The sequence below is a fragment of the Diabrotica undecimpunctata genome, chromosome 3, assembly GCF_040954645.1.
Source record: "Diabrotica undecimpunctata isolate CICGRU chromosome 3, icDiaUnde3, whole genome shotgun sequence".
NCBI classification, from domain to species: domain Eukaryota; kingdom Metazoa; phylum Arthropoda; class Insecta; order Coleoptera; family Chrysomelidae; genus Diabrotica; species Diabrotica undecimpunctata.
Genome location: NC_092805.1, coordinates 22,096,421 through 22,120,705, shown reverse-complemented (window position 1 = coordinate 22,120,705; position 24,285 = coordinate 22,096,421). Strand labels below are relative to the sequence as shown.

Here is a 24,285-nt window from a genome sequence, read left to right as displayed (position 1 = left end):
AATTGAGATTATATGTCAAAAAAAGCAAATTGGGATAAATTTGACTGGGACATTCATAAAGGGTTCGGTAAAATTCATTCAATACCTGAAAACTATGATTAATTCATCAAGATCGTGAAAACTATTTCCAAAAATTTAAAAGTAACTCCAAACACTGTCCCATTACTTAATCGGTATCAAAAGCTATACAATAAAGACCCTTTTATTTGTGAAATTCACCAAGCTGGAGAAATATTACTTGCTGGCATCTCAGAAAAACGACGATCCAAATGGTGCAATCTCCTGGTAAACCAGAACATGCCACAGTAGACCGGATAGGAAACTATTGAAGAATCTTAACATAGACACCACCGAAAGTAACTTATACTAATAGTTTCTCAAAGATCTCACCAAACCAAGTGGCCTACCAACCAAGAGCTGAGATTGAAAAACACAGAAACACTCAGAATGAGAGAAGATGGATCCACTCAGTTGAGCGAACCTTTCAATGATGCCGAGCTTTTATTCGCTATTGTTATGAACAATAACAAAACCCCTGGTATTGACGGCCTGCGTACAGATAAATCAAGAAGATAAGAAGTTTGGACGGAAAACATTAGAGTGGCTTCTCTAGATGATGAACAGTTGTGTCCAAGCTCTGCATATACCCAAAGTATGTAGACAAGCCAAAGCTATTCTTTGCTTAAACCGGACAAAGATCACAACGATCCCGAAAGGTATCACCGGTATCTTTGCTCTGTCACTTATTCAAACTAGTTTAACGCATGATCTTCAATAAAATTTCATCGAGAATCGACAAAAAACTTATTAAAAAACATTGAAGTGGAACAGATCGAAGATGGATATGAAAAACAACACGTACCCGGAACAGTAAGGGAACAGGAAGCCGTTTTAAAAGTTGTATGATATCATAGGACACAGTAAACTCATCCAAAGTACTCAGATGAGGAACATAGAAGAATGTTACTGTCAAGGCAGTGTAATCTAACCTAACCTAACCTACACTGCACAATATCAACACCAACGACTAATCTATACCGTCAGATACTAGGACTTTTATATATGTACATAGCTATTCTTACACAAGCAGAAACTTTTGTCAAAGTGGTGACAGTACTAACTATAGCCTTAAAAATAATAACAACCTAACCAATCAAACTAACTTAAACCAAATACAGGTAAAACTGAACCTTTAATAGTGTGGAGAAGCCCTTTAACGCTGTATGTCCCCTAAATATCTTGAGGTTATTTGGATCGCTTCTTCTCATTCAAAGAACACGGTTTGAAATTATCAAGCAATCTGCAACGATAATTAGTGGATGCCTCTACCTGCATCACTTAGCATTACCCTATCGTTGGTATACATCATCTGATATCAGAAGAGAAGTTGCTACAGATTTGGGACGAACTCACTCCCTGATCACCAGCTTACAGCACGAAGACTCAAATCAAGGAAAAGATTTATGGCCAGATCAATACATCTATACTTTTTTACTATTCAAAATGAGAGCCTTGCCTTCCAGTATATTAAGTGATAAATCACGAACAGTTGTACATTATTTATAATTTTCAAAATTCATGTCATCTTGATAGTCCCATTTTCTTTTACGACTTTCCATCTTGGATAAATTCTCTACACAAAATAATTGTCGTTACTATTATGAGCATTTGACCTTAAAGGGGATTGTCGAAGTCCTTCTGTAGTTTCAACGCTTATTACATTCCCTAACTCAGCTGGCATATACATAAGTCTCATCGGTGAAGATGATTATCTATCATAAATAATCTAGTCGTAGTATTTGTCTCATGCTTTTCCAATAAAATGCGACAGTTTGTTCCGTTTTTTTCTTCAGCAAAAACCCAAATTGTGTATTTTCTTCCTTAATGTTTTCATCTTTTTGTGCAGATGAATTGTCTCATCGAATTTATACAGTTTCACTTTGTCTTTGCCTCGCTTGGAAAGTAGTTTTATCGTTGATAAAGTTCTACTTTAAAATAAAAAAGAAATGATAAAATTTTTTAGCAATGGAAAATTTTTTGGACTGAATTTAAATCATTTTACTGTACTTTCCATATTGTATCACTAGTTGACATTATACTCAAGCAACGTTATGAAAGGCTAACGATGTGGAGTATTAACAGAGAATTAGATTTTCATCATCTACTGAATTTTCTTAGTGCGAACGTGAACTTCGCGTTTCTTGCTTATTTTGAGAGCCACCACTTATTGTCTTTATGAATCTCGTTTCATAGACTTACCTGTGCCAACCATAACAGCAGTGGGTGTGGCCAATCCAAGGGCACAAGGACATGCAATAGCTAGTACGCTTAGAGCACATCTAAAAACAAATTGTAAAATAATTTCCGTGTTATTAAATCCTTTTTTCTCCATGTCACTCAGAGGTAGATAGTTGATATCGATAGCACCCACTATCGACCAAATTATCAGCGTCAAAACTGCTAAAAGTACTACAGTAGGAACGAAATAACCAGCTATCTTATCGGCCAACTGTTGAATGGGAGCCTTGGAGGTTTGAGCTTCTTCTACTAGTTTAACTATTTGGGATAAAGTTGTGGCTTCGCCAGTGTGCGTTGCTTCGACTATGAGAAGACCATGTTGATTTATTGAGCCGCCTATAACAGTACTGCCGATTTTTTTGGGAACGGGCATACTTTCGCCTGTAATAAGACTCTCGTCACACATCGATTGGCCCTATAAGAAAAAAATAGCATTAAACGTTTGCTAAAAGAAAATTTCTGGTCTATAAGAGTCCAATCCGTTGAACCAGTCTCTCTTGGAGCTTTATACTGTCCTAGTTATTTAAGTTGTAATAGTTGAGGTTTCTTGTTTATACAAAACAACTATCTGTGGATTGACTTGATTAAAAAAGAAAATGTCTTACCTGTAACACTTTTCCATCTACAGGAACTTTTGAACCTGGTACCACTTTCAAAATGTCTCCCCTCTGTACCAGATCCACATTTACTTGTTCTTCTGTCAAAATTTCTCCCTTCTGTCCTAAAGTAATTATCACAGCTTCAGTAGCTTTTAAAGACAACAACCTAAAAAAAAGTTGTTTTAGTATGTATACTGAATCGAAATAAAGATCGTGGTTAATTTGCTTGTGCCTGACTAAGAATTCATGAAGCCAAAACTGCCACAGATACGTAAAAACTTATGACGGATTCGAATTAAATATTATAAGTATTTTGGGAGAAAATTATAAAGCTAGAGGGTTTTATTGTTGGTTCCAAGAAACTAACAAAAACTATGATAGCTAGAGCATTGAGCAGTTCTATGTTAGAAGACCTCTTATTATATTTCGATCCATAAAGTTTTGTAAATTAATACTGCAGCTCCTTTTAGAAGTGACATTTTGTAACAAAAGTTTCTTACCGACTTAATGCTTCAGACGTTTTTCCTTTAGCTATATGTTCCAACCAACGTCCCAGACTGATAAAAACCAGCAGCATAGGAGGAGTATCGAAAAACGTTTGTGGAGAACTGTGTTGTTGTAATATCATAGCTGCTATCACCACGCAAACGCTGTAAGCATAAGAAATCGAAGTCGCCATCGCAATAAGTACGTCCATGTTCGCCGTTTTGTGTTTCAGAGCTTTATAAGCTTGTATGAAGAAATGTCTGCCTCCGAATATTAGAACAGGGGTGGAGAGGGTCCAGAGGATGAGGTTTTCCATAGAGAGACCTAAAAATAAACAGTTAAAATTTAAAATAATTATTACAATAACAGTATATTCATTAAAATGTTATAAATAACCTAATATATACGAGATTATTCAAAATATGTATTAAACACACTCGTAAATCGGAAAAATAATGTTAAAACACAAAACAGTTTTAAAATATAATGCAATTAGTTAATATATTTAACACTGGCGCCATCTGTTAGCAGATCTACAAAATTTTGTTGCCGTGTTGTTGCCAACCATACATTTTTTTTTGTTGAAAGCATTTAAGCATCTGCCCCGAAAAAAGAATCCCCAAGTGACGTCACTCGGATATTGTTGGTGTCACATGAAATTTCTTGGCGACATTAAATAAAATGAGTTCATACCTGGTACTACACAGCACATTTCGTCGTGTGGCATAGTTCCGGAGGACATTTTAATCATGAAGTACATCATGGCAACCATACAAGGTGCACCGAAAGCTAAGGAAAACAGGAAACTCCTCTTCCATTTCCTGATCTCCTCTTTATGTTGTAAATAATCACCGTTGGCGTTCTCCCTCAAAAATAGTTGAGCTTCGAATCCCAATGTTTTAATAGCTTCTATGATGTTTCTAAAAAGAATACAAATTAAGATTTTATGACAAATGTTACTCTGGTAAAATCAATACAAATAAGATAATCGTTATATTTCAGTTGTTACCATATTTGAATATGGTAGGATTAATACAGTCCACGATTAACAAAGTTTTTGTGATATTAAACTCAAGTATGGACCCAGAAGTGTTCAGTGTAGTAGAGTCTGCTACTTTTGGAGGAAAGAAATATGAGACAATTTGAATACAAATGGCTTGAGGCTTGAAAGGGCAGTCATAAAAGGCTGCAACAAGTATAAATATCTAGGAAGCATCATATCAGCAGATGGCAGAGTTAAGATAGATGTACAAAACCGAATAACCCAAGGGAAAAAATCCGAATACTGAATTCATTACTGAGGTCTAATAAAATAAAGATGCATACCAAACTTCGCGTATACAGAGCAATTGTAGAACCAATTACCACATATGGTGCCGAATGTTGGACGATGACAAAGAATGAACGAGATAAAGTAGACGTTGTGGAAATGGATTATCTTAGAAGGTCATGTCGAGTATCGAGAATGGAAAGAATCAGGAATGAGGAAATACGAAACCGTACAGGAATTAGAGATATTCTTTCAGATAGAATACAAGGAAGGCAATTACAATGGTATGGTCACGTGATGAGAATGGAGGAGGAGCGGTGGCCAAAGAAAGCCTTAATGTATGTTCCGCCAGAAAGAAGGAACACCACCAAATTCCTGGAGAAGAGAAATTACAAAAACAATGCAATCTAGAGGCTTAGAAGAGGGAGATTGGAGAGATAGGAAAAGATGGAGGCTGAAATGCGGGAAGCGGCAATCGCCGTAGGACCCCCGTTATATGATGATGATGTGAATACAAATGATAAATATAGTAATTAAACAAATTAAATAAATTTTTATCGAAATGTTAAAACAAATATATTTTAAATTTAAATTATGGTTAATTCACGTTGAAGATAATAAACAATACTACAAATTCCCAAGAAAATGGTTTTAGAACAAGAGTCAGTCTGTTTGCATAGAGAAATAACTCAAAAACATAAGGAAATAATTGAGAATAAAATATACATTTTCATGTCTTGATTTTAGGTAGTAAAACTTACCTCGGTCCGGTTATTTCAGGGTTATACCTGAACTTTCCTCTTTTCGTTGGCAAAGCAACTTTGGCACTGTTCAAACCTGGAAGTTTCATTACATTCGTTTCAATTTTATGAACACAACTAGCACATGTCATTCCAGTGATTTCTATGTCAACTTCAGCTTCGTCTAAATCGGACTGTTGTATAACTGTAGAAGGGAAGCCCAGGTCTGTAATGGAAGTAGCTATATCTGGCGGACTCACCTCCGTTGGATTGTATTTGATATCAGCTCGAGCGCCGAGTAATGATATCACAATTTTGTCAACACCTGTAAATGCAAATAGGTAAGGAAAAATTTCATACAAATTGATTGCATCAATATCAGCACTAGAAATAGATGTATAATGCGAACAATTATCATGTCTCAAAGACCCGAAAAACATTAAATTGAGCCATTTGTTCGTCCACAATAGACTGCAATTAACAAATACAACAATATGTGTGATGTGTCTGGTACTAGTAATTTTAAGTTTTAATATTGACAAAATAAAAGCATTCTTGTTTATCTATTAATCGACGAAATACGTTTGAATTAAACATTTTGATTTGATTCGTAAAATTTTAATGATAGCGTTAGTGCAAAGACTGGCCAGAGCGATTATATTACCGGGTATTGGCATTATAATTAAAAGAACTTACCGGGTATCTTTAAAACATGTTTTTCAATAGCAGCTACACACGAAGCACACGTCATTCCTTTTACTTGCAAATAACACCTCGATAAATTAGACTTGGATAATTCGTCGACCCCACGGCTAGTGGATGCCTTACTAGATTTCGAACTGGTTATTATATTTTTCTCTACACTCTTATCATTAATAGACTTAATGTACGCTTCAAAGCCCATATCTTCTATCATTTCTGCTATTTGTTCAGGTGTTGCTTTACTAGGCTGGAATTCAACATAGCCCTCTCCTTTGTGCAAATCTACTTGAATTTTTTGTATGCCTTCCTTTGTTGATAGCATTCCTAAAACATGTAGATGCCTTTAGAAAAAAGTTGCAATTTTGCAACTTTGCAAAAGTAAAGATGCAAATTATAGGATCAGGCAGACAACTCCTACAGAAAAACCTGGTCAACCTAGTTAGAAAGTTTAGCAGATGACTAGTATCCAACTTATACTATACAACCACTATAACTGAAACGCAAGACAAATTACGTAGATGGAAAGAATACATTGAACACCTATTTTATGACCAAAAAGCAGAACAATTAGAAGTTGACGGAGAAATCACGGGACCAGAAATAATGAAAGAGGAAGTTATTTATGCCATAAAACACACAAAAGGTAGAAAAGCTCCAGGACCTGATAATATACCAATTGAACTATTGAAGATAATTGATGAAGATAATATTAATGTCTTGGTAGAGCTTTTTAACTCCATATACAAGACGGGACACATACCCAAAGAATGGCTTCTCTCAACTTTTGTAACGATTACAAAAATCACAAATGGTAAAGATTGCAATGACTATCGGACAATTGCATTAATGAGCCACACATTGAAAACCTTCCTTAAAATCATACATAACAGAATCCACATGAAATTAGAACAAGAAATAAGTGATTCACAGATGGGTTTTAGAAAGGGTCTAGGAACTAGAGAAGCATTATTCGGAGTCAATGTTCTGACACAACGATGTCTGGATATGAATCAGGACATATATGCTTGCTTCATAGACTTTGAAAAAAGCTTTTGACAGAGTTCAACATGAAAAGCTTTTAAGTATTCTTAAGACAAAAAACATAGATAGTAGAGATCTACAAATTATATCGAATCTGTATCAAAATCAGAAAGCAAGAATAAGGGTCGACGGAGAACTGACAGAGGAAGTAAGTATACTTAGAGGAGTTCGACAAGGGTGCATACTTTCACCACTCTTATTCAACGTCTACAGTGAAGTGATATTTCAAGAAGCTTTATTGGATATTGTGGAAGGTATTTTGGTCAACGGAAATAGCATTAATAATAATGGATATGCGGACGATACGGTCATATTTGCAAGTGACATGGAAGATCTACAGTACATAATATAACATGTATACAATGCATGTGAAAGGTACGGACTGCAAATGAATCTCAAGACAACGAAATCAATGATATTCTCAAAAAAACCACAAAATGTAGATAAGCTGGTCATCAATAATACAACGATCGAAAGAGTAACAACATATAAATATTTAGGAACGTAGCTAACCGAAGATGGAGATCAAACAAAAGAAATCATATCTAGAATAGAAATGGCAAGAAACACGTTCATAAAATTGAAGAACTTACTTTGCAACCGTAACCTTAATCTACAGATCCGCACAAGAATGCTACGTTGTTACGTTTTTTCTACTTTACTATACGGCATGGAAGCGTGGACAATAAAACAGTCTGAAATCAAAAAATTAAACTCCTTTGAGATGTGGTGCTACAGGAGAATCCACAGAATAACGTGGACTGAAAAAGCAACTAATATAGAGGTGTTACAAAGAATGAAGAAAGAATGTGAAGTCATAAAAACTGTTAAAATTAGAAAGATTTAATATCTGGGTCATATAATGAGGGGCGAGAAGTACGTATTACTTAGATTAATTATGCAACGGAAGATACAAAGGAAGAGAAACCCAGGACGACGCAAAATATCCTGGGTAAGAAATTTGAGAGAGTGGTTCGGTTGCAGCTCATTAGAATTATTCAGAAGCGCGGCCAATAAAATTAAAATAGCGATGATGATTTCCAACCTCCGATAGGAGAAGGAACCTGAAGAAAAAGAAGTATCCAACTTTAGTAAGGAAACAATTGAATCAAGGGAAAAAAGATTATACTTCCAATTATGGGTCTATATGTACCAAATTAGAAGATTATACAACAGAATAATTAAAAACAATTTTTATTAAAAAATCCTTTATAAAAGGTATATTTATTTAAAAGGACCCTTTCGGGATAAATTACAGAAAATTTTAAGAATAAATATTCCATCTTCAGTAGTTTGCTACAAAATTAATCGTTTTAAAGTTATAAGCAAGGAAAAAAAACGACATTTTTAGTAATTTTAAATATTTTAATTGTTTTATTAATATTCCTGTCCTAGGCAGCGATAAAAATAAGAGTAGAGCAAAGTAAGAAATTAATTGGCTGTTTGAATAAAGTATGGTGGGTTAAAGACATAAGAAAAGAAGTTAAACATATAGAAGAATTGGAAAGAGTATTGTTGAATCGATCTTGTAGTGCAGATGTGAAGTTTAGACAACGAATACTGAAATAAAAAGAAAAATTAACACTATAGAGATGGACTTGACGGAATAAGAACTAAATGCTAGAATTACTAGACGAGATAGAGTGACAAACAAGAATATCAGAGACAAAATGGATGCTCAGCATACAGTATTAAACGAATACTGAGAAGTGGTTGGATATTTGATGCGGACGGACGAAGGTGGCCGCACAGAACATTTACATGGATACCTATAGAACTAAGAAGGAACCACGGAGAACGATGAAATAGAACAAGCGATGAATATAGAGAAAGGGAGAGAAAAATTTATTGTCATAAAAAAAAAGTTTACACATTTATAACACATTTATTTCAACATTTATAAAACACAACATGAGACAGTACAAACAAAGTACAAAATACATTAAAATACTAATTATAAAATTTCCATAATAACAAAGCTATCAATTGGCGCAACTGTCCTCAAAAAATTCCTCGATACTACGAATAGAAGAGAACTAACAAAAACAATGCCTTGAACACATATAGGTGGGAAATAGGTGCCGGAATTCATAGCATTAGGACGAAAAAGCGTGATGAATACAAGGAAAATGAACAGTGGATACATAGAAGCTATCGGACATGATACATTTCAAAACTAATAAAAGACATTTGGTACCCAACCAGAACATCAGTATTGGTGGGAAAGAAATAGAACTCGTAGATAGATATAAATACCTGGGACATGAAATTATAATTGGCAGGGATAACCAGACTCATGAACTGAAGAGAAGAATCGGCCTTGGGTGGGCAGCATTTGGAAAACTGAGAGAAACTTTTAAAAGTGAGCTGCCCACATGCCTAAAGAGAAAGGTATTTGATCAGTGCGTCCTCCCAGTCTTGACGTACGGAGCAGAAACACTTACCTTAACAAAAGCAGCAGCTACCAAACTGAGAGTCACGCAGAGAAGAATGGAGCGGTCCATGTTAGGAATAACTCTGCGAGACAGAATAACCAACGGAGACATCAGGAGAAGAACCGGAGTGACTGACATCATCGAGAAGATAGCCAGACTAAAATGGAGATGGGCAGGACACATAGCCAGAATGACAGATGGGCGATGGACAAAGAGGTTATTGGAATGGAGGCCAAGGGAAGACAAGAGAAGCGTCGGTCGACCACCTACAAGATGGACTGACGATTTAAGAAGACTCAATAAAAACTGGATAAAAGCGGCGCAAGATAGACGGGGTTGGAAACATGAGGAAGATGCCTATGTTCAGCAGTGGACTCTTGAGGCTGGACGATGATGAAAAGACAAATCAAGTATTATATCAAATTACTAAATAAATATAAAATATATAAGATATTTAGAAGTGTATGTGAAATATTTCAGAATAGAGCCTTTTTTGCCGGTTACTATACTATTTAAGAAAAGTAAATAAAGAAAAGCTCAATTTACATATATTATTTTAAATTAAATCATACCTTCTATACTTTGTACGCATGAATTACATGTCATACCCTTGATTTCCACAATACAAGAATGTTTATCCTCTTTTTGTTGTTTTTCCAAAAGTGGAAGTGATGCTTCGAAGCCCATTTCGTCTATATAGTCGCATACTGATTGTGGTGTAAGAATCTTGGTATTGTATTTTATTAAACCGTAATGTTCTTGTAGATTTACCTAAGAAAAATCAAATGTTAGTGAATACTTACACGAGTTATAAAAAATAATTAATCGAGACATATTCATATATAAATTACGGATTAAAGACTAGTTTTGCAAATTACTAATTTTATCACTAAATCGGAATGTTTAAACAACAAGTTCATTATCGAAAGCGAATTTTAAATGATTCTGCAGAAATAGTAATTATCATCACCTTCATTATTACCTAAATAGAAATCATGGACAAACCGTTATCATTTTTGGCCTAATCTAAGATGTTTCTCCACTTAGGTTTTTTTTTTCAGTAGATTACATTCAGAAAGTTTAAGTTTTGTCCCACTTGTTACATGTATCTGAGTATTTCATGGCAATAGGCGATATTGTGACGGTCGCGGGGATTTTTAAAAGGCGCTCTGAGAAAGAATTATTTGCTAGAATGAGTCTCACAAAATTTTGTGCAAACTTATCAGGGAAGCCTATTCTAATCAATAAAACTCACTTACTTTTCATCGACGGCCAAAAAAACTTGGCACTGCTTAGACTGCCTGATCAAGCAGCAAATTTCAGCTGTTGTTGTTACTGGAACTTCTACTGATAAACTAAGAACAACAAATGTGTTTTCTTACGTGTGCACAGAAATTGACTCTCGAAAATATTCTAATACAATACGGAATTTTGATTTTGATGTCAGGACAGAAACAGTACGTTTGTTCGCTGATGGTTGCGGCGGACAAAACAAAAATACGAATATAATAACAATATTGGCTTACTGGCTTCTAGAAGAATCGCCGAACATATTAAACAAATTTAATTAATTTTTCCGATTGTCGGTCATTTCCCTATTCCGCGTAATCGCATCTTCGGTCTCATAGAAAAAAACATTAAAAAAAATGCCTGTTATTGTGGAAATTGGTGGCTACGACGATTTAATCAGAAAGCATTCCATTGTACGAAAAATCGGTATAGATTGGGATGTGTTTGATTGGAGAACACAAATAAAACGAATTATTAAGCTGCCTAGTTCATGGCATTTTGAATTTAATAAGTCAAAGTGGTTTATTTTTTACAAAAAAGACAAAAATGTTCTAGTCCAAGGTGAACCCAATTACTGCAATGACGTTGGAAAAGCCAAAAGCGTTCATAAAAAAAAATTTCTCTTTCTTCAATGGCTTCTGAGAAATTACCACTGGAAAAATAAATGAAGGGGGATGGGATTAAAATTTTGGTCTCCAAAAAAAACTATATAAGGTTTAAAAATCTATGTAAAATCCAGAGAAATTAATGAAATTAAACAAATATGTAGTGAAAATTACTCTATGAAAAACCCTCTATAATATTGCTCTGCTGTCATTTTATTTTAAAATGCCCAGAAAACAAGTTATAAGGCCGAAAAGAAAATTTGTTGAAAAATTTTTAGTTATTTTTGTTTATAAATTGTTTATTTTCAGTTTTCCGATAAAAAGTAATACAAATAAAGTTGTAGTAAATTTAATTTGCTACAAATAATACTTTATAAAAAATTTCTGTCTTCTTCAGCCTTAAGTAATCCAACTTTGGACATAGGCCTCCCCCAAATCAATCCAGTGTTTTCTATTTTGCTCCTGCGTCTTTTACTTTGGTTTTGCTTCTAATCCATTTGTTTGTTTTTTTTGTCTATAAGTCTCACCCCGAGCATTGATCTTTCCATCACTCTTTGTGCTTTTTCTATTTTATCCGTAGTAGACTTGGTGAGTGTCCACGTCTGTGAACCATACGTGAGTATAGAGAGAATACACTGATCGTAAATTCTGGTTTTCAAATATTGTTCTATTTTAGTGCTTTTCAAGATCCAACTCAGTTTTCCAAATCCTGCCCATGCTAACCTTATTCTTCTGGCAATTTCTGGTAATAATACTTTATAAAAGGTTCTGTAGAGTTGCTAATTTACGAAATACAGCGTGAAAACCTTTTGCCCCCCTTCCGAGGGACAACGGTGGCAACACCACAAACTTAAATTTAAGCACTAACCCCCCCCCCCCACATAATACACACACACACACACACACACACACACACACACACACACACACACAAAAATGAAATTGCTTCATCTCAAAAATTTTATCTTAATGTAACTTTTCAATGTACTAATTTAGTCATGAAGTGACACAACATAATTTAAAAATAAGATTATGTATCAAATTCAACAATTATCAAGAGTTGTATTAAATAAATCAATGTTTGTAATTCAGTAGTACACATTGAAATTAAATATATCGTTTGTCATCTTGACAAGTAGATATGGTGTTTACATAAACATTTTTTTATTATTTATTTTTGATGGTTCTTAGACAATTATGTAATAATTTCTAAGATAAGACACTCAATAAAATGAGATTAAACGGTTAATCTGTGAAAGGTTACAAAAAAACGATGTTAATAAGATCAACACTTTCAAAATCTTGTACGGAAATTTTTAAATAAATTCGAATAATAGAATGTTAATTCAATTAACATGATAATTGTTTTGTAAGATTCAAATATATTTTGAAATCTTGTTTATGTCTATACCAGATGACAATTTAAAGGCTTTCCATAGAGAACCTTTACAAACCCGAGGCCAAAAAATTATTATTAAATACCAATTAATTCTGTTGTGGCGGCAAGAATTGTGGCGGCGTTAGAAGATGGTCACGGTCAGCGCGAAACTGCGAGAAACGTTGGTGTAAGTCTCTCGAGTGTGCAACGAGTATGGCAACGGTACGAAGAGACCGGTCTGCTTACTCGAAGACCTGGTTCAGGTCGAGGCAGGTTTACAACAGCTAGAGATGACCGCTTTGTCGTTTCTAGTGCTTTGAGAAACCGAACGGTCACGGCAGTTTCTCTTCGAAATCATCTGCAAGAAGTGAGAAATGTAAACATAAGTGAATGGACAGTTAGGAGACGACTTCATGCTGCTGGTTTATCTTCTCGAACTAGAGTAACTGGGCCGCCGCTTTCCCGTGAACACCGAATTACCAGATTGAATTTTGCACGAGAACTCTTGGCTTGGACAATGCAGGATTGGAGTCGTGTATTGTTTTCCGATGAATCGAGATTCTGTCTTACGGGCTCAGACAAACGTGTAAGAGTGTGGCGACGTCCAGGCGAGAGATATGCTCAAACATGTGTTGCCGAGCGTCTTCCATTTGGTGGAGGGTCAGTTATGGCATGGGGAGGCATATCGTTTGATGCTTACACGGAGTTAGTCTTTATCGAGAATGGGACATTGACAGCGCATAGGTACCTGACACAGATTCTGGAAGACCATGTTTTACCGTTTATGGTTATTCTTGGAGACGACGCAACATTTATGGATGATAATGCACGGCCCCACACTGCTAGGATAGTTACTGAGTATTCTGACGAGGTTCAAATCACACGATTTGTTTGGCCTGCTCGCAGTCCAGATATCAATCCCATAGAACATGTTTGGGATGAGATGAAGAGACGTTTACGGAGTCATGTGCCGGCCCCCAGAAATTCGAGAGAGCTTCGCGACATATTGGTGCAAGAATGGAATAATCTTCCGCAGAATGTGATCCAAAATCTGATCCAAAGTATGCCTCGTCGTTTGCAAGATGTTATCACTGCCAGCGGAGGGAATACTCGCTACTGAAGTTCTTAAAATTTCTTTTTTTTTTCAACAAAAAGCACATCAAATTAAAATTGTCCCTTTTCAATATCTAGTATATTAAAGGAAAATTCATTTCCATTATTTTTAACAAACTTTAAACGACAAAAACGTTGTTTTCTTTAAGCAATCCGTTAGTAAACTATGTTACAACCGAAAATAGTTAAAACAGAATAATATTTTCTAAAATAAATTCAAATTACGGGGTGACCCTAATTTTATGCTCGGTAGTGTATTTTCTAATAAAATTGAAACATGTTCCAACACAGACTTTAGTTCATCGTACAGGTCTTTGCCGGTTGTAGTCCCTTGCATTGGAATCAGTGAACACAATTCTTCGGTAATATTACATTTGGTGTAAATAACATGTAAAAATATAGCAAGATATGCTGTATTCGAGTTTTGTAATGCGTTCACGAAACATGTAAAGTACCACTACTAAAGAGGGTTCCCATTTCAAGGAACCCGTGCCCAGTCGGTCAGACCCGAGCTGTTTTGATTTTTTTTTGCAAGTAGTTGTGTAAATGTTTTATACAGTAGACCCATTTCCTTCGAATAAAAATTCTAAGGTTATCTACAGTATTTAACATTTCTCAAATGGAAAATTAGCATCCTTCTGATGAATTATGAAAAGGAGTCGGAACGTCTTTTTTTGAATTTTTAAGAAGTTAAAGCAGATAACCTCCAATTAAAAAAAATTGATGAAGAATCCGACTTTTAATATGATAATTATGAGCAGAGGTTGGAAAATACCGATAATGAGGAAGATTGAGAAACGTTAGAAAATGAAGAATTAGAGATGAAATAGAATAGAAGAAAATGGAAGATTGGAAGAAATATCACACTAAAAGAAATGTCAAAACAAGACGTCATCATCATCATGCACATCACTGCACTTCCTGGTGTTAGAACCTATGCTGAGAATGCAATTGCCATACTGGAATGTTGGAACTTATTTTTTACACCTAATATATTAAAAATAATTGTTCAAAACAAAATGATTCAGTCTAGAGCTGAACAATTTTCCAAATCTATAGATGCAACGTACACCGACATAATGTTTGAATAAACTAGTCCATAAGTATCTAAAATAAAAGCATTATATCAAATCCTATACGCAAATCAAGTTATTTTATCATTGAAAAAAGAACTTTAGTAGCCTATGAAAATACAGTATAGAGTATATGTCGTATATACACTTACTTTTATATCTATTATTCCTGGTTGTTTGCCAACGGTGTCTTCTATACTCCGTACGCATGACATGCAAGTCATGCCAATAATATTTACTCTAACCAGATCTTCTGCTTTTCGTTTTTTATCATCAGATGAATAATCGCCAGCACATGACGAATACGTTGGAATTTCATTGTCTACTTGCCTGAGGAGTGGTACGAATCCCAAAGTATTTGAAATGTCTCTGGAACAACAAACAAGTAGTGTAAGTGGGAAATCATATTTTAAATTTTTGTACAAATATATGTCTTTATATATAAAAATCTCGTGTCGCGATGTTTGTTTACGCTAGTATCCGAAACCACTAAATCGATTCTAACGCAAATTTAAGTAATTTAATCTATTTAACAAACGTCATTTTATTTTTTTATATTTTTTTATTAACATCTCGGGAACGACTGCATTGATTTGGTTAATTTTAACTTTGAAATAATCCGTAGAAGATTAGTTTAAGAAAGTTTAAAATGTAAGAAAATATGACGAAATTGTAACGAAAATAATAGAAGCAACAATTTTATTATCCCATAAAGGCAGTTGTATATACTCCTTTGGATTGATATCGCTAAAACCGTGATTATCATCACGTCTATTTACTTTTTTTACGTTGCACGTGAAGAACCGGGGTTTAAGTCCCCGTTGGAGAAACTTTTTGTTTTTTAATTCACTGATTCTTTTCTTTCTCATCTGGAATAGCTGTAACTTGTAGGATGTCCCAGAAGGGGTTATTGGATGCACTGGACAGAACTTTGAAAGATATTCGTGAAAACCAAACAAACTGCTAATGATTCCCCGATCAATTGCTGCGGACGAACTAAACATGCTTCACAACTAACATGTGGGTGTTTTTGCAACAAGATCAAAGTGCAATTGTGTTTTCAAAGGAGTTGTTAGACATTGGAAATGGTAAAGTCAACAGTTCAACAACCATAATTAGTTGACTAAACGAGGAATATTGGTGGCAAAGAATATAGATGTCGATGATCTTAATGCGACCATTCAGAATTTTCTTCGAGGAAAGCTGTTTTGTTCAAATCATTTGACACAGTTATAAACCAGAAAGACCTGATTCATACTGGCGAATGTATCAGCTTCATAAACATTACGCATAAATATGACAAAAAAATATGAAGAGCTCAGGATATTTGGAAAAAACGTGTGTGAAGAAAATGTGAATGACATGATATACGATTTGAAGAAAATCAGAGGTTATAAGATGTATAGATATGTTCAGAGGTGATAAGACACGAAATTAACTAGGAAAACGTACATTTGTAACAAGCAAACGAAAGATTAGAAGACCTAGAACCAGGTGGTTGGATGATGTGGAGAGTGATTTAATAACGATGAATTGATGTATGCTAAGAGAAAGGGCACAAAAGAGAGAGTAGTTGATGTTATAATCTTGATTTATTAATTCAAAATAAGAACTTTCTTAAGTCCTCTATTGTTCAACCTGATTTTGGATGAAACAATAAAAAAAGTAAAACTAAAAAAGGATACCAAATGGGAGGAAAACAACTTAAAATAATCTGTTATGCAGACGACACAATACTACTCTCTCAAAGTGAAGACGATTTACAACATATGCTGCACCAATTTAATATAACCGCCAGTAAATTTAACATGTTAATTTCACCAAAAAAGACAAAACGCATGGTTACAACAGCAAATTTACTAAGATGTAAATTAAAGCTGGAAGGTCAGATAATAGAACAAGTGATGGAGTTTAAATATCTAGGCATCACATTATCTAGCTACGGAAAGCTCGAAACTGAAGTGGAAGATCAAGTGAACAGAACAAACAGAGCCGCAAGATGCCTGAATGAAACAATCTAGAGAAATAAAAATATCGAGGAAAGGAATGAAAGGCAGAATTTACAAAACAGTCATCAGACCAATAATGACATACGCGGTAGAAACACGACCTGACATAGAGAGGACAAAAAGGATGTTAGAAACAGCAGAGATGAAAACGCTTAGAAAAATTAATGGTAAGACACTATGGGACAGAGCTAGAAGTATAGATATACGACGTATATGCAAGGTGGAGAACATCAAAAACTAGGTAAGAAATAGAAGAGTAGAAATCTAATCATCATATAAATAAGCCGAATGACAAAAAATAGAGTAGTAAAGACCGCAAGAGACGGTTCCCCAATAGGAAGACGATCAGTAGAAAGACCACGAAAACGATGGAACGACAACTTACTGGAGGCACATTGAAAAACAGACAGAGTCATCTCTAGATATAAAGAAGAAGAGGTTTTGTAGCTGTTTCTCACCTCCCTGTTTAGTTGGTTTGCTTCTTTTCTTACTTCTGGATTTCTAGTTATATTTTCTCTTTTTTGCACCCTATTTTTTTCACTTAGCCGTTGCTTATCTATTGAAATTTTTCTTTTATAGTTGGTTTTTCTTTAGTTACTGTGCTTCTTTCAACTGCATTTAGTATACACTTTTCCAATTCTTCTACTTTTTCTTCCAGTTGATTGTCAGAGTTAATTGTTGGAATTATGTCAATGTTTTCTTTGACTGTCGTTTTGAACGTTTGCCACTTGCTAGTTTATTTTCTTTTTTTGATATACGTGGAGTGGATTTTGATCTCACTCCTCTATAGATAGTATGATTGGGTTGTGGTTTTCACTTCCTATTGATACGGATTGTACTTCATACAGTATTTCTAGGTTATGCAGAATAGTCCATATGTGTTGGAAGTACGTCTCCTCCGGGGAATAGAGTCGGTTTTTCCGGTATTGTATCGAAAGGCCTTTCAAATGAATGAAAAATTTCGATGATATCTTACACACCCTTTGTTTTATTTTATATTTAAAAGTAGAAACCTCTTAATCAAATACCCATTATATTTATAATTGGCAATATGTAAACTACACTTTCTTTTGAATTTCGTCGGTCTATATCTACAAAATATCATAAAATACTCATTAAAGAGACTACAGCCTTATAATAAGTACTAAATCACAGACATCAGACCATACGCGGCAGAAACACGACCTGACAAAGAAAGGACAAAAAGGATGTTAGAAACAGCAGAGATGAAAACACTTGAAAATTAATGGCAAGACAGGATGGGACAGAGCTAGAAGTACAGATATACGACGTAGATGCAAGGTGGAGAACATCAAGAACTGACAATAGAGTAGTAAAGACAGTTCCCCAATAGGAAGACGATCAGCAGGAAGACCACGAAAACGATGGAACGACAACTTACTGGAGGCACATTGAAAAACCGACAGAGTTATGTCTACATAAAAAGAAGAAGAAGAAAATAGGAACTTTTTGACAATAATAGTTTAAATATTATTTTTATATGATCTGTGTTTATTCAGTGTTGGAGTTTTTCAATAACAAATTTTATCTAAATGAATAAATTAAATATTAAATTAGATACAAAAAACGGCGAAAATTATCAATCTTTATTATTATGCTTAGAATGCTAGGCGTTATCCCACATATTATGTTTGGTAATGTATTGAATTCTATGTGATGGTTTAAAATATAGATAGTAATGATTGTAGTATATAGGCCGGTTTTTCCACGGAAAAACTATTTTTAAAAAAATTATAAAAAATTGCTGTTTTGACTTCGAATCCATTTTTTGTTGATAATTTGGGTAACTTTAAGACAAAAGTTATTCTTTTGATTTTTTTTTAAGTTTTTTTGGTGGGACACAAAAATAAAAATTATAACATTTTAAAGAAATATTCTACATTATAAAATTAGATTCAATAGTGCGAGGGCATACATCAAAGTAAGAACTTGTGTCGGATTGACCAAAAGTTTTCTAGTGACGATCGGTTTGCTTCACGGCTTCTTCACTGAATCACTACTTGTATCATTACCACTTGTATTATCACCACTTGAATCACTACTTTGTACTGACAAAGAAGTAAAGGAAGGGGACTCATTGATCAATGCTCTTTGCAGATGATATCGTTTTAGTGGAGGAAAGTAAAGATATGTTGGAGAAAGGCTATCGAAGGGAGAGAACTAAACGTTAGCAGGTCGAAAACGGAGTATATGTGGTTGGAAGGAACAGGAATGGTTGGGGGCATAGAATTGCTTGGGAAAAACTAGCAATAGAGAAATTGGAACACGAGATCGAGAAATTTTCCACGGGATACAGGCTAGTTGGTTTAGCCTTATTCCAAGAAGTTATAATTGATGGATTCGACCGTTACTTGATGGAAATTCATTTTATGTAACAATAAAACACTGAAAACTTTGTTTTCACAGGAGGTATGTTTCACAGGAACTAACAGGCAACTCGACCAATTTTTATCGTATATTAATTCTCTTCATAGTCATATTGAATTTACAATAGAAACAGAACAAAATCAATCCATACATTTTTTAGATTTAAAAATTACCAGACTTAAAAACAAACATGACTTCTCCATATTTCATAAACCTACCCATACTGACACGACTATTCACAATTCATCATCCCATCCCACACAACATAAACTGGCAGCCTGTCATAGTATGTAACATAGATTAACAGCAATTCCGATGTCAAAATACAATTTTGAGACAGAATTAAATATCATTAAGCAAATAGCAGTAAACAATGGATACAACGAACAAACAATTAATAAAATGTTAAATCAAAAACTACACAAGAAAGCCCTGAACTTAGTATTTCCACCACCAGAGAAAAAACCCAGTACCTTCTGCTCGATTACATATACAGGCAAAATATCAACAAAAATAGCCAAACATATAAAAAAGAAAGGAATAACACCAGCTTTCAGAACAAATAACAACCTAGGCAAATATATTAAAAACAACAAGAGCCAACATAAAAAACACTTACACAGTGGTGTGTACCAACTTAAATGTGGCGACTGCCCAAAAACTTACATTGGTCAAACAGGTAGAAATTTTAATAAACGAATAGCAGAACATAAAAGGGCTTTCAATAATAGAAAAACAGATTCTACATACGCACTCCACCTTCTAGATCATAATCATTCTTTTAATGACGAATTTAAAATTCTACACATTCAAAATAAAGGCCTTAAGCTATCTTTGTTAGAATCTATGGAAATCAACAAATTAAAAAACACAGATATAATTCTGAATGACCAGCTTGAGACAAACAGTTCTCCCCTCCTCAACCTATTTCATTAGAGACTATAAAGTGTAAACCCATACCAAAAACAGATCACTTGAGAAAGGCAATTAGCCGAAACAGCTGTAGTGATAAGAATTTAAAATAAATTTTGTGGAAATTTTGAAAACAAAGTTTTCAGTGTTTTATTGTTACCAAGAAGTTATATTTGAACGAATGGAAGGCATCATAATAAATGGAGAAAATGTCAATACTTTGCGTTACTATGTTACTACAGTTGTAATTTTAGATAAGTAAGTGATTTAGATAATATGAGAGAATATATAGCTGAGACATGGATGATATACGGAATAAAGATGAATTTAAAGAAAATCGTAGAAACGAAAACTCTTTAGAACTAATGGAGAGAGAGAGTAAAATGGTCCTGGATAATCGCCACGTTCATCGTCCTTAAATAATAAGCCACACTAAGAAAAATATTTATTTTATAATCCATAACCTAATCCTTACAACTAAATCCACATATACAGAGCAGATCCAAACTCTTATTTGACAATAAAATAAAATACTGAAACCCATTATATTTCGTTTCTTCTTTTTTAAGAATTTTTCATATTTTCCGGTATACAATTTATATCTAGAAACAGGATAGACATAGAAAATAATTATTATTATTTATCTTAATTTTTCAATTAAAGTGGTTTGAAAACAAACGTCCATATTTAAAAAAATAAATAAAATCTTTTTTTTGAAGTTATACTTCTATACGAACGGTCGGCGTTGGAAATTTGCACGGGAGTGAATCTGTGAAACCATTACATGTAAGATAATGAGTAAGAGAGAGTCATAAGATATATTTTCTCTCTCTTCCTCTCTAGAGAATAAAAATGTTCCTTTTGTATATATATTTAATATTATAAATATATTATATATATATATATATATATATATATATATATATTATATATATATATATATATATATATATATATATATTATATATATATATATATATATATATATAAAACATATTATATATAATATAATATATTATATTAATATTATTATTCATGTGATATGTTTTGTATTATTTATTAAATGTTCATAATTATTTAAGGCTTTTGTATTTCAAAATAATCACTGTATGACAGACAACTGTCAATTTTAAAATCCGTTAGTATCATGTCTAATTGGCATATTTTTTACGTGTTTGGTTCATACGCTGGTGTACCTGAGTTCGAATCCCAATATGAATTTCCTTTTTTATTTTTGAAATATTTAAAAACCTCACGTTAATGTTATTAAATATATGTAATATACGCAAAAATGCTAAATTTTAAAATAAAATGAAAATTTACAATATAATTCGAGTTGTTGGTTTTTTATTTTTATCTTCGTAAAGTAAGTTATGTATATTGGCAGTTTTAAATACTTATAAATATTGCATTTTAATTTGTATTGTAATATTATATTGAATTATGTTGCAGTGTATTGTATTGTAATTTTTATATTAATAACAAAATAAACAATGAATTTTACTGCAGAGTATGTGTAAAAATTTTTTTTTGCATTTAACTCCTTTTATACATATATGAAAATAAAAATATATATTTTCATTAAAATATTGATACAATCCTTCATTTACTATACTCCTATTACAGGTCAAATGTTTATATACAGCAAACGATTCACCATATACCTATATACCTAATTCTTTTTCTCTTTCTGCTCTCTCTTACCTATAGCATTAAATATGTAATGATTGTGCAGATTGACTCCCATATAAATTTGTAACGGCGAACGCGTGTATAGAAGTATAACCTCTACCGGCAGTCCCACTGGACTGCCCATCGAGCAAAAAGACAAAAGAGGGAATGTAAAGGTAGTGGGGGCAAAAATATTGTTAGACAGGAAGTGCCATCTTGAGAGGCCAAATTAAACAAGGAAAGAGAGTCTTTCCTTGTTTAAGAAATCAAATTTAGTTGGGTTATGTTATTATTTGTCCCAACTGTCACATGAAATCTTATTTATATTGAAGTTTTTTAACAATTGTTTCACATTTTAGACTGTTATCGTTAATATTTAATTAAAATTTTCTCGTCTAAGACACATTCTGAAAACTATTTTATAGCTACTGTTAATAAGTGTCGGAAAATTTAAATTTGGCGCATTCGCATTTCCGGATATGTCCGCCATCAGAGGCCACTTTTTTGGTCGCCTTTTCATAACGATTAGATTCCCTCTTTTGTCTTTTTGCTCGATGGGACTGCCACACCCGTTTTTTTTTTAAATGTAAAATCTTTTTTTTTTAAGATATGAAATTTAGTTTCTTAATTTGTTAATTTATAATGAGACCATTTGCGAGAGTTATAATTTAAATATTTTGTTTATATATATTGTGTATTTATTAAGTGTTGAATTGACGATGAATTTCAATAACAAATTTTATCTAAATGACTATATTAAATAGGTTAAATTCCATATAAAAGGCGCCGACAATTATCAATCTTTATGCTTTTAATGCTATAATCCCATAGCTGCTTGATAATAAATTCTTGTATGCAATAGTTTAAATGATACGCATGCAGATACAGATACGGACCATAATCTATTACTAGCAAACGTCAACATTAAACTCAGAAAACCGGAGAAAAAAGTTAAAACCACCAAAATAAACATCAAAAACCTAAAAGACGACAACTGCCAACAGCAACTAAACGCAGAGATAAATAAATTAACTGAAGGAAGCGTTGAATGGGCAGCTATGAAAAAAGCTATACTAATAGCGGGAAAAGAGGTCCCAGACGAAGAAGAGAAAACCACTAAAAAAGACTAGATGACACCGGAAATAGTTGAGCTAATAACTGAAAAAAGAAAATACAAAAATAAAGATGAAAATAAATATAAAACCATCAAGAATAAAATCAAATATGAAATCAGAAAGGCTAAGGAGGAATGGATGAACAAAGAATGCCAGGAACTGGAAGAACTCAGCAACAAACATGACACCTCAAGCTTACATAAAAACAATGAAAGAACTTACAGGCAACACCAGACAAAGAAGAACACTCATAACAAGAGGTAATAATGGAGGAATACTTACTGAAGAGAGTAAAATAAAGGAAGTATGGGAAGAATATATAATCCATCTGTTTCATGACGAGAGGAAAAATGAACAAGATGTAGGTGAAGAAGAACAATACCTACAAATTTTACCCTCAGAAGTAAAGAATGCCCTACAGAATGCAAAACAAGAAAAAGCACCGGGTTCCGATCAAATTCCAGTTGAACTGTTAAGAGCCTTAGTTGACGGTAATATAAAGAGACTCACCCGAATTCTCTACCACATATATGTAGAGGGAAACACCCCGGAAGAATGGCTAAATCGATATTTTTACCTCTACCAAAAAACAACAATCCCAAATCATGTAATGACTATAGATTGATAAGCCAAATGTGTTACCCTTTAAAGGTTCTCTTGAAAATTGTTCAAAACCGAATTTATAAGAAATGTGAGGAGCAGATAGATGAAACGCAGTTTGGCTTCAGAGGAGGCATGGGTACAAGAGAGGCATTATTTGCGTTGACGGTACTCTTGCAGAAATATCGGGAATATAACAAGAGTGCATATGTATGCTTCATAGACTTTAGGAAGATCTTTGATCGAGTGCAGCATATGAAGTTAATAGATGAATTAAAATACATCAATTTAGACAAAAAAGATATTGAGTTTATTAAGGCTATATACTGGAACCAGAAAGCAGTAGTAAAGGTGATTGCGAGAGGGGTTAGTGGTTAGGCAAGGATGCGTCTTGTCTCCGACGCTTTTCAACGTGTACTCACAGGTCATTTTCAGAAAAGCCTTATGGGAAAGAAAAGAGGGAATAAGAATTGGTGGAGAAATCATAAACACCATGAGATTTGCAGATGACACGGTAATTATGGCTGAGAGTATAGAAGAACTACAAACTTTACTAGATG

General features: G+C 33.7%; 1 protein-coding gene across 4 annotated transcripts in view; it reads right to left on the bottom strand.

The window, feature by feature from the left end:
• ATP7 (copper-transporting ATPase 1) overlaps positions 1 to 24,285 on the bottom strand; it is a 101,727-nt gene that overhangs the window by 29,525 nt on the left and 47,917 nt on the right. For all 4 annotated transcript variants that reach the window (XM_072525514.1, XM_072525513.1, XM_072525516.1 and 1 more), the window contains 8 exons: positions 15,183 to 15,399; positions 10,144 to 10,342; positions 6,090 to 6,419; positions 5,415 to 5,718; positions 4,077 to 4,303; positions 3,398 to 3,707; positions 2,904 to 3,063; positions 2,260 to 2,713 (listed from right to left, as the gene is read on the bottom strand). In XM_072525514.1, coding sequence (XP_072381615.1) covers positions 2,260 to 2,713; positions 2,904 to 3,063; positions 3,398 to 3,707; positions 4,077 to 4,303; positions 5,415 to 5,718; positions 6,090 to 6,419; positions 10,144 to 10,342; positions 15,183 to 15,399 — 2,201 coding nt within the window. The remainder of the gene's footprint in view (positions 1 to 2,259; positions 2,714 to 2,903; positions 3,064 to 3,397; positions 3,708 to 4,076; positions 4,304 to 5,414; positions 5,719 to 6,089; positions 6,420 to 10,143; positions 10,343 to 15,182; positions 15,400 to 24,285) is intronic.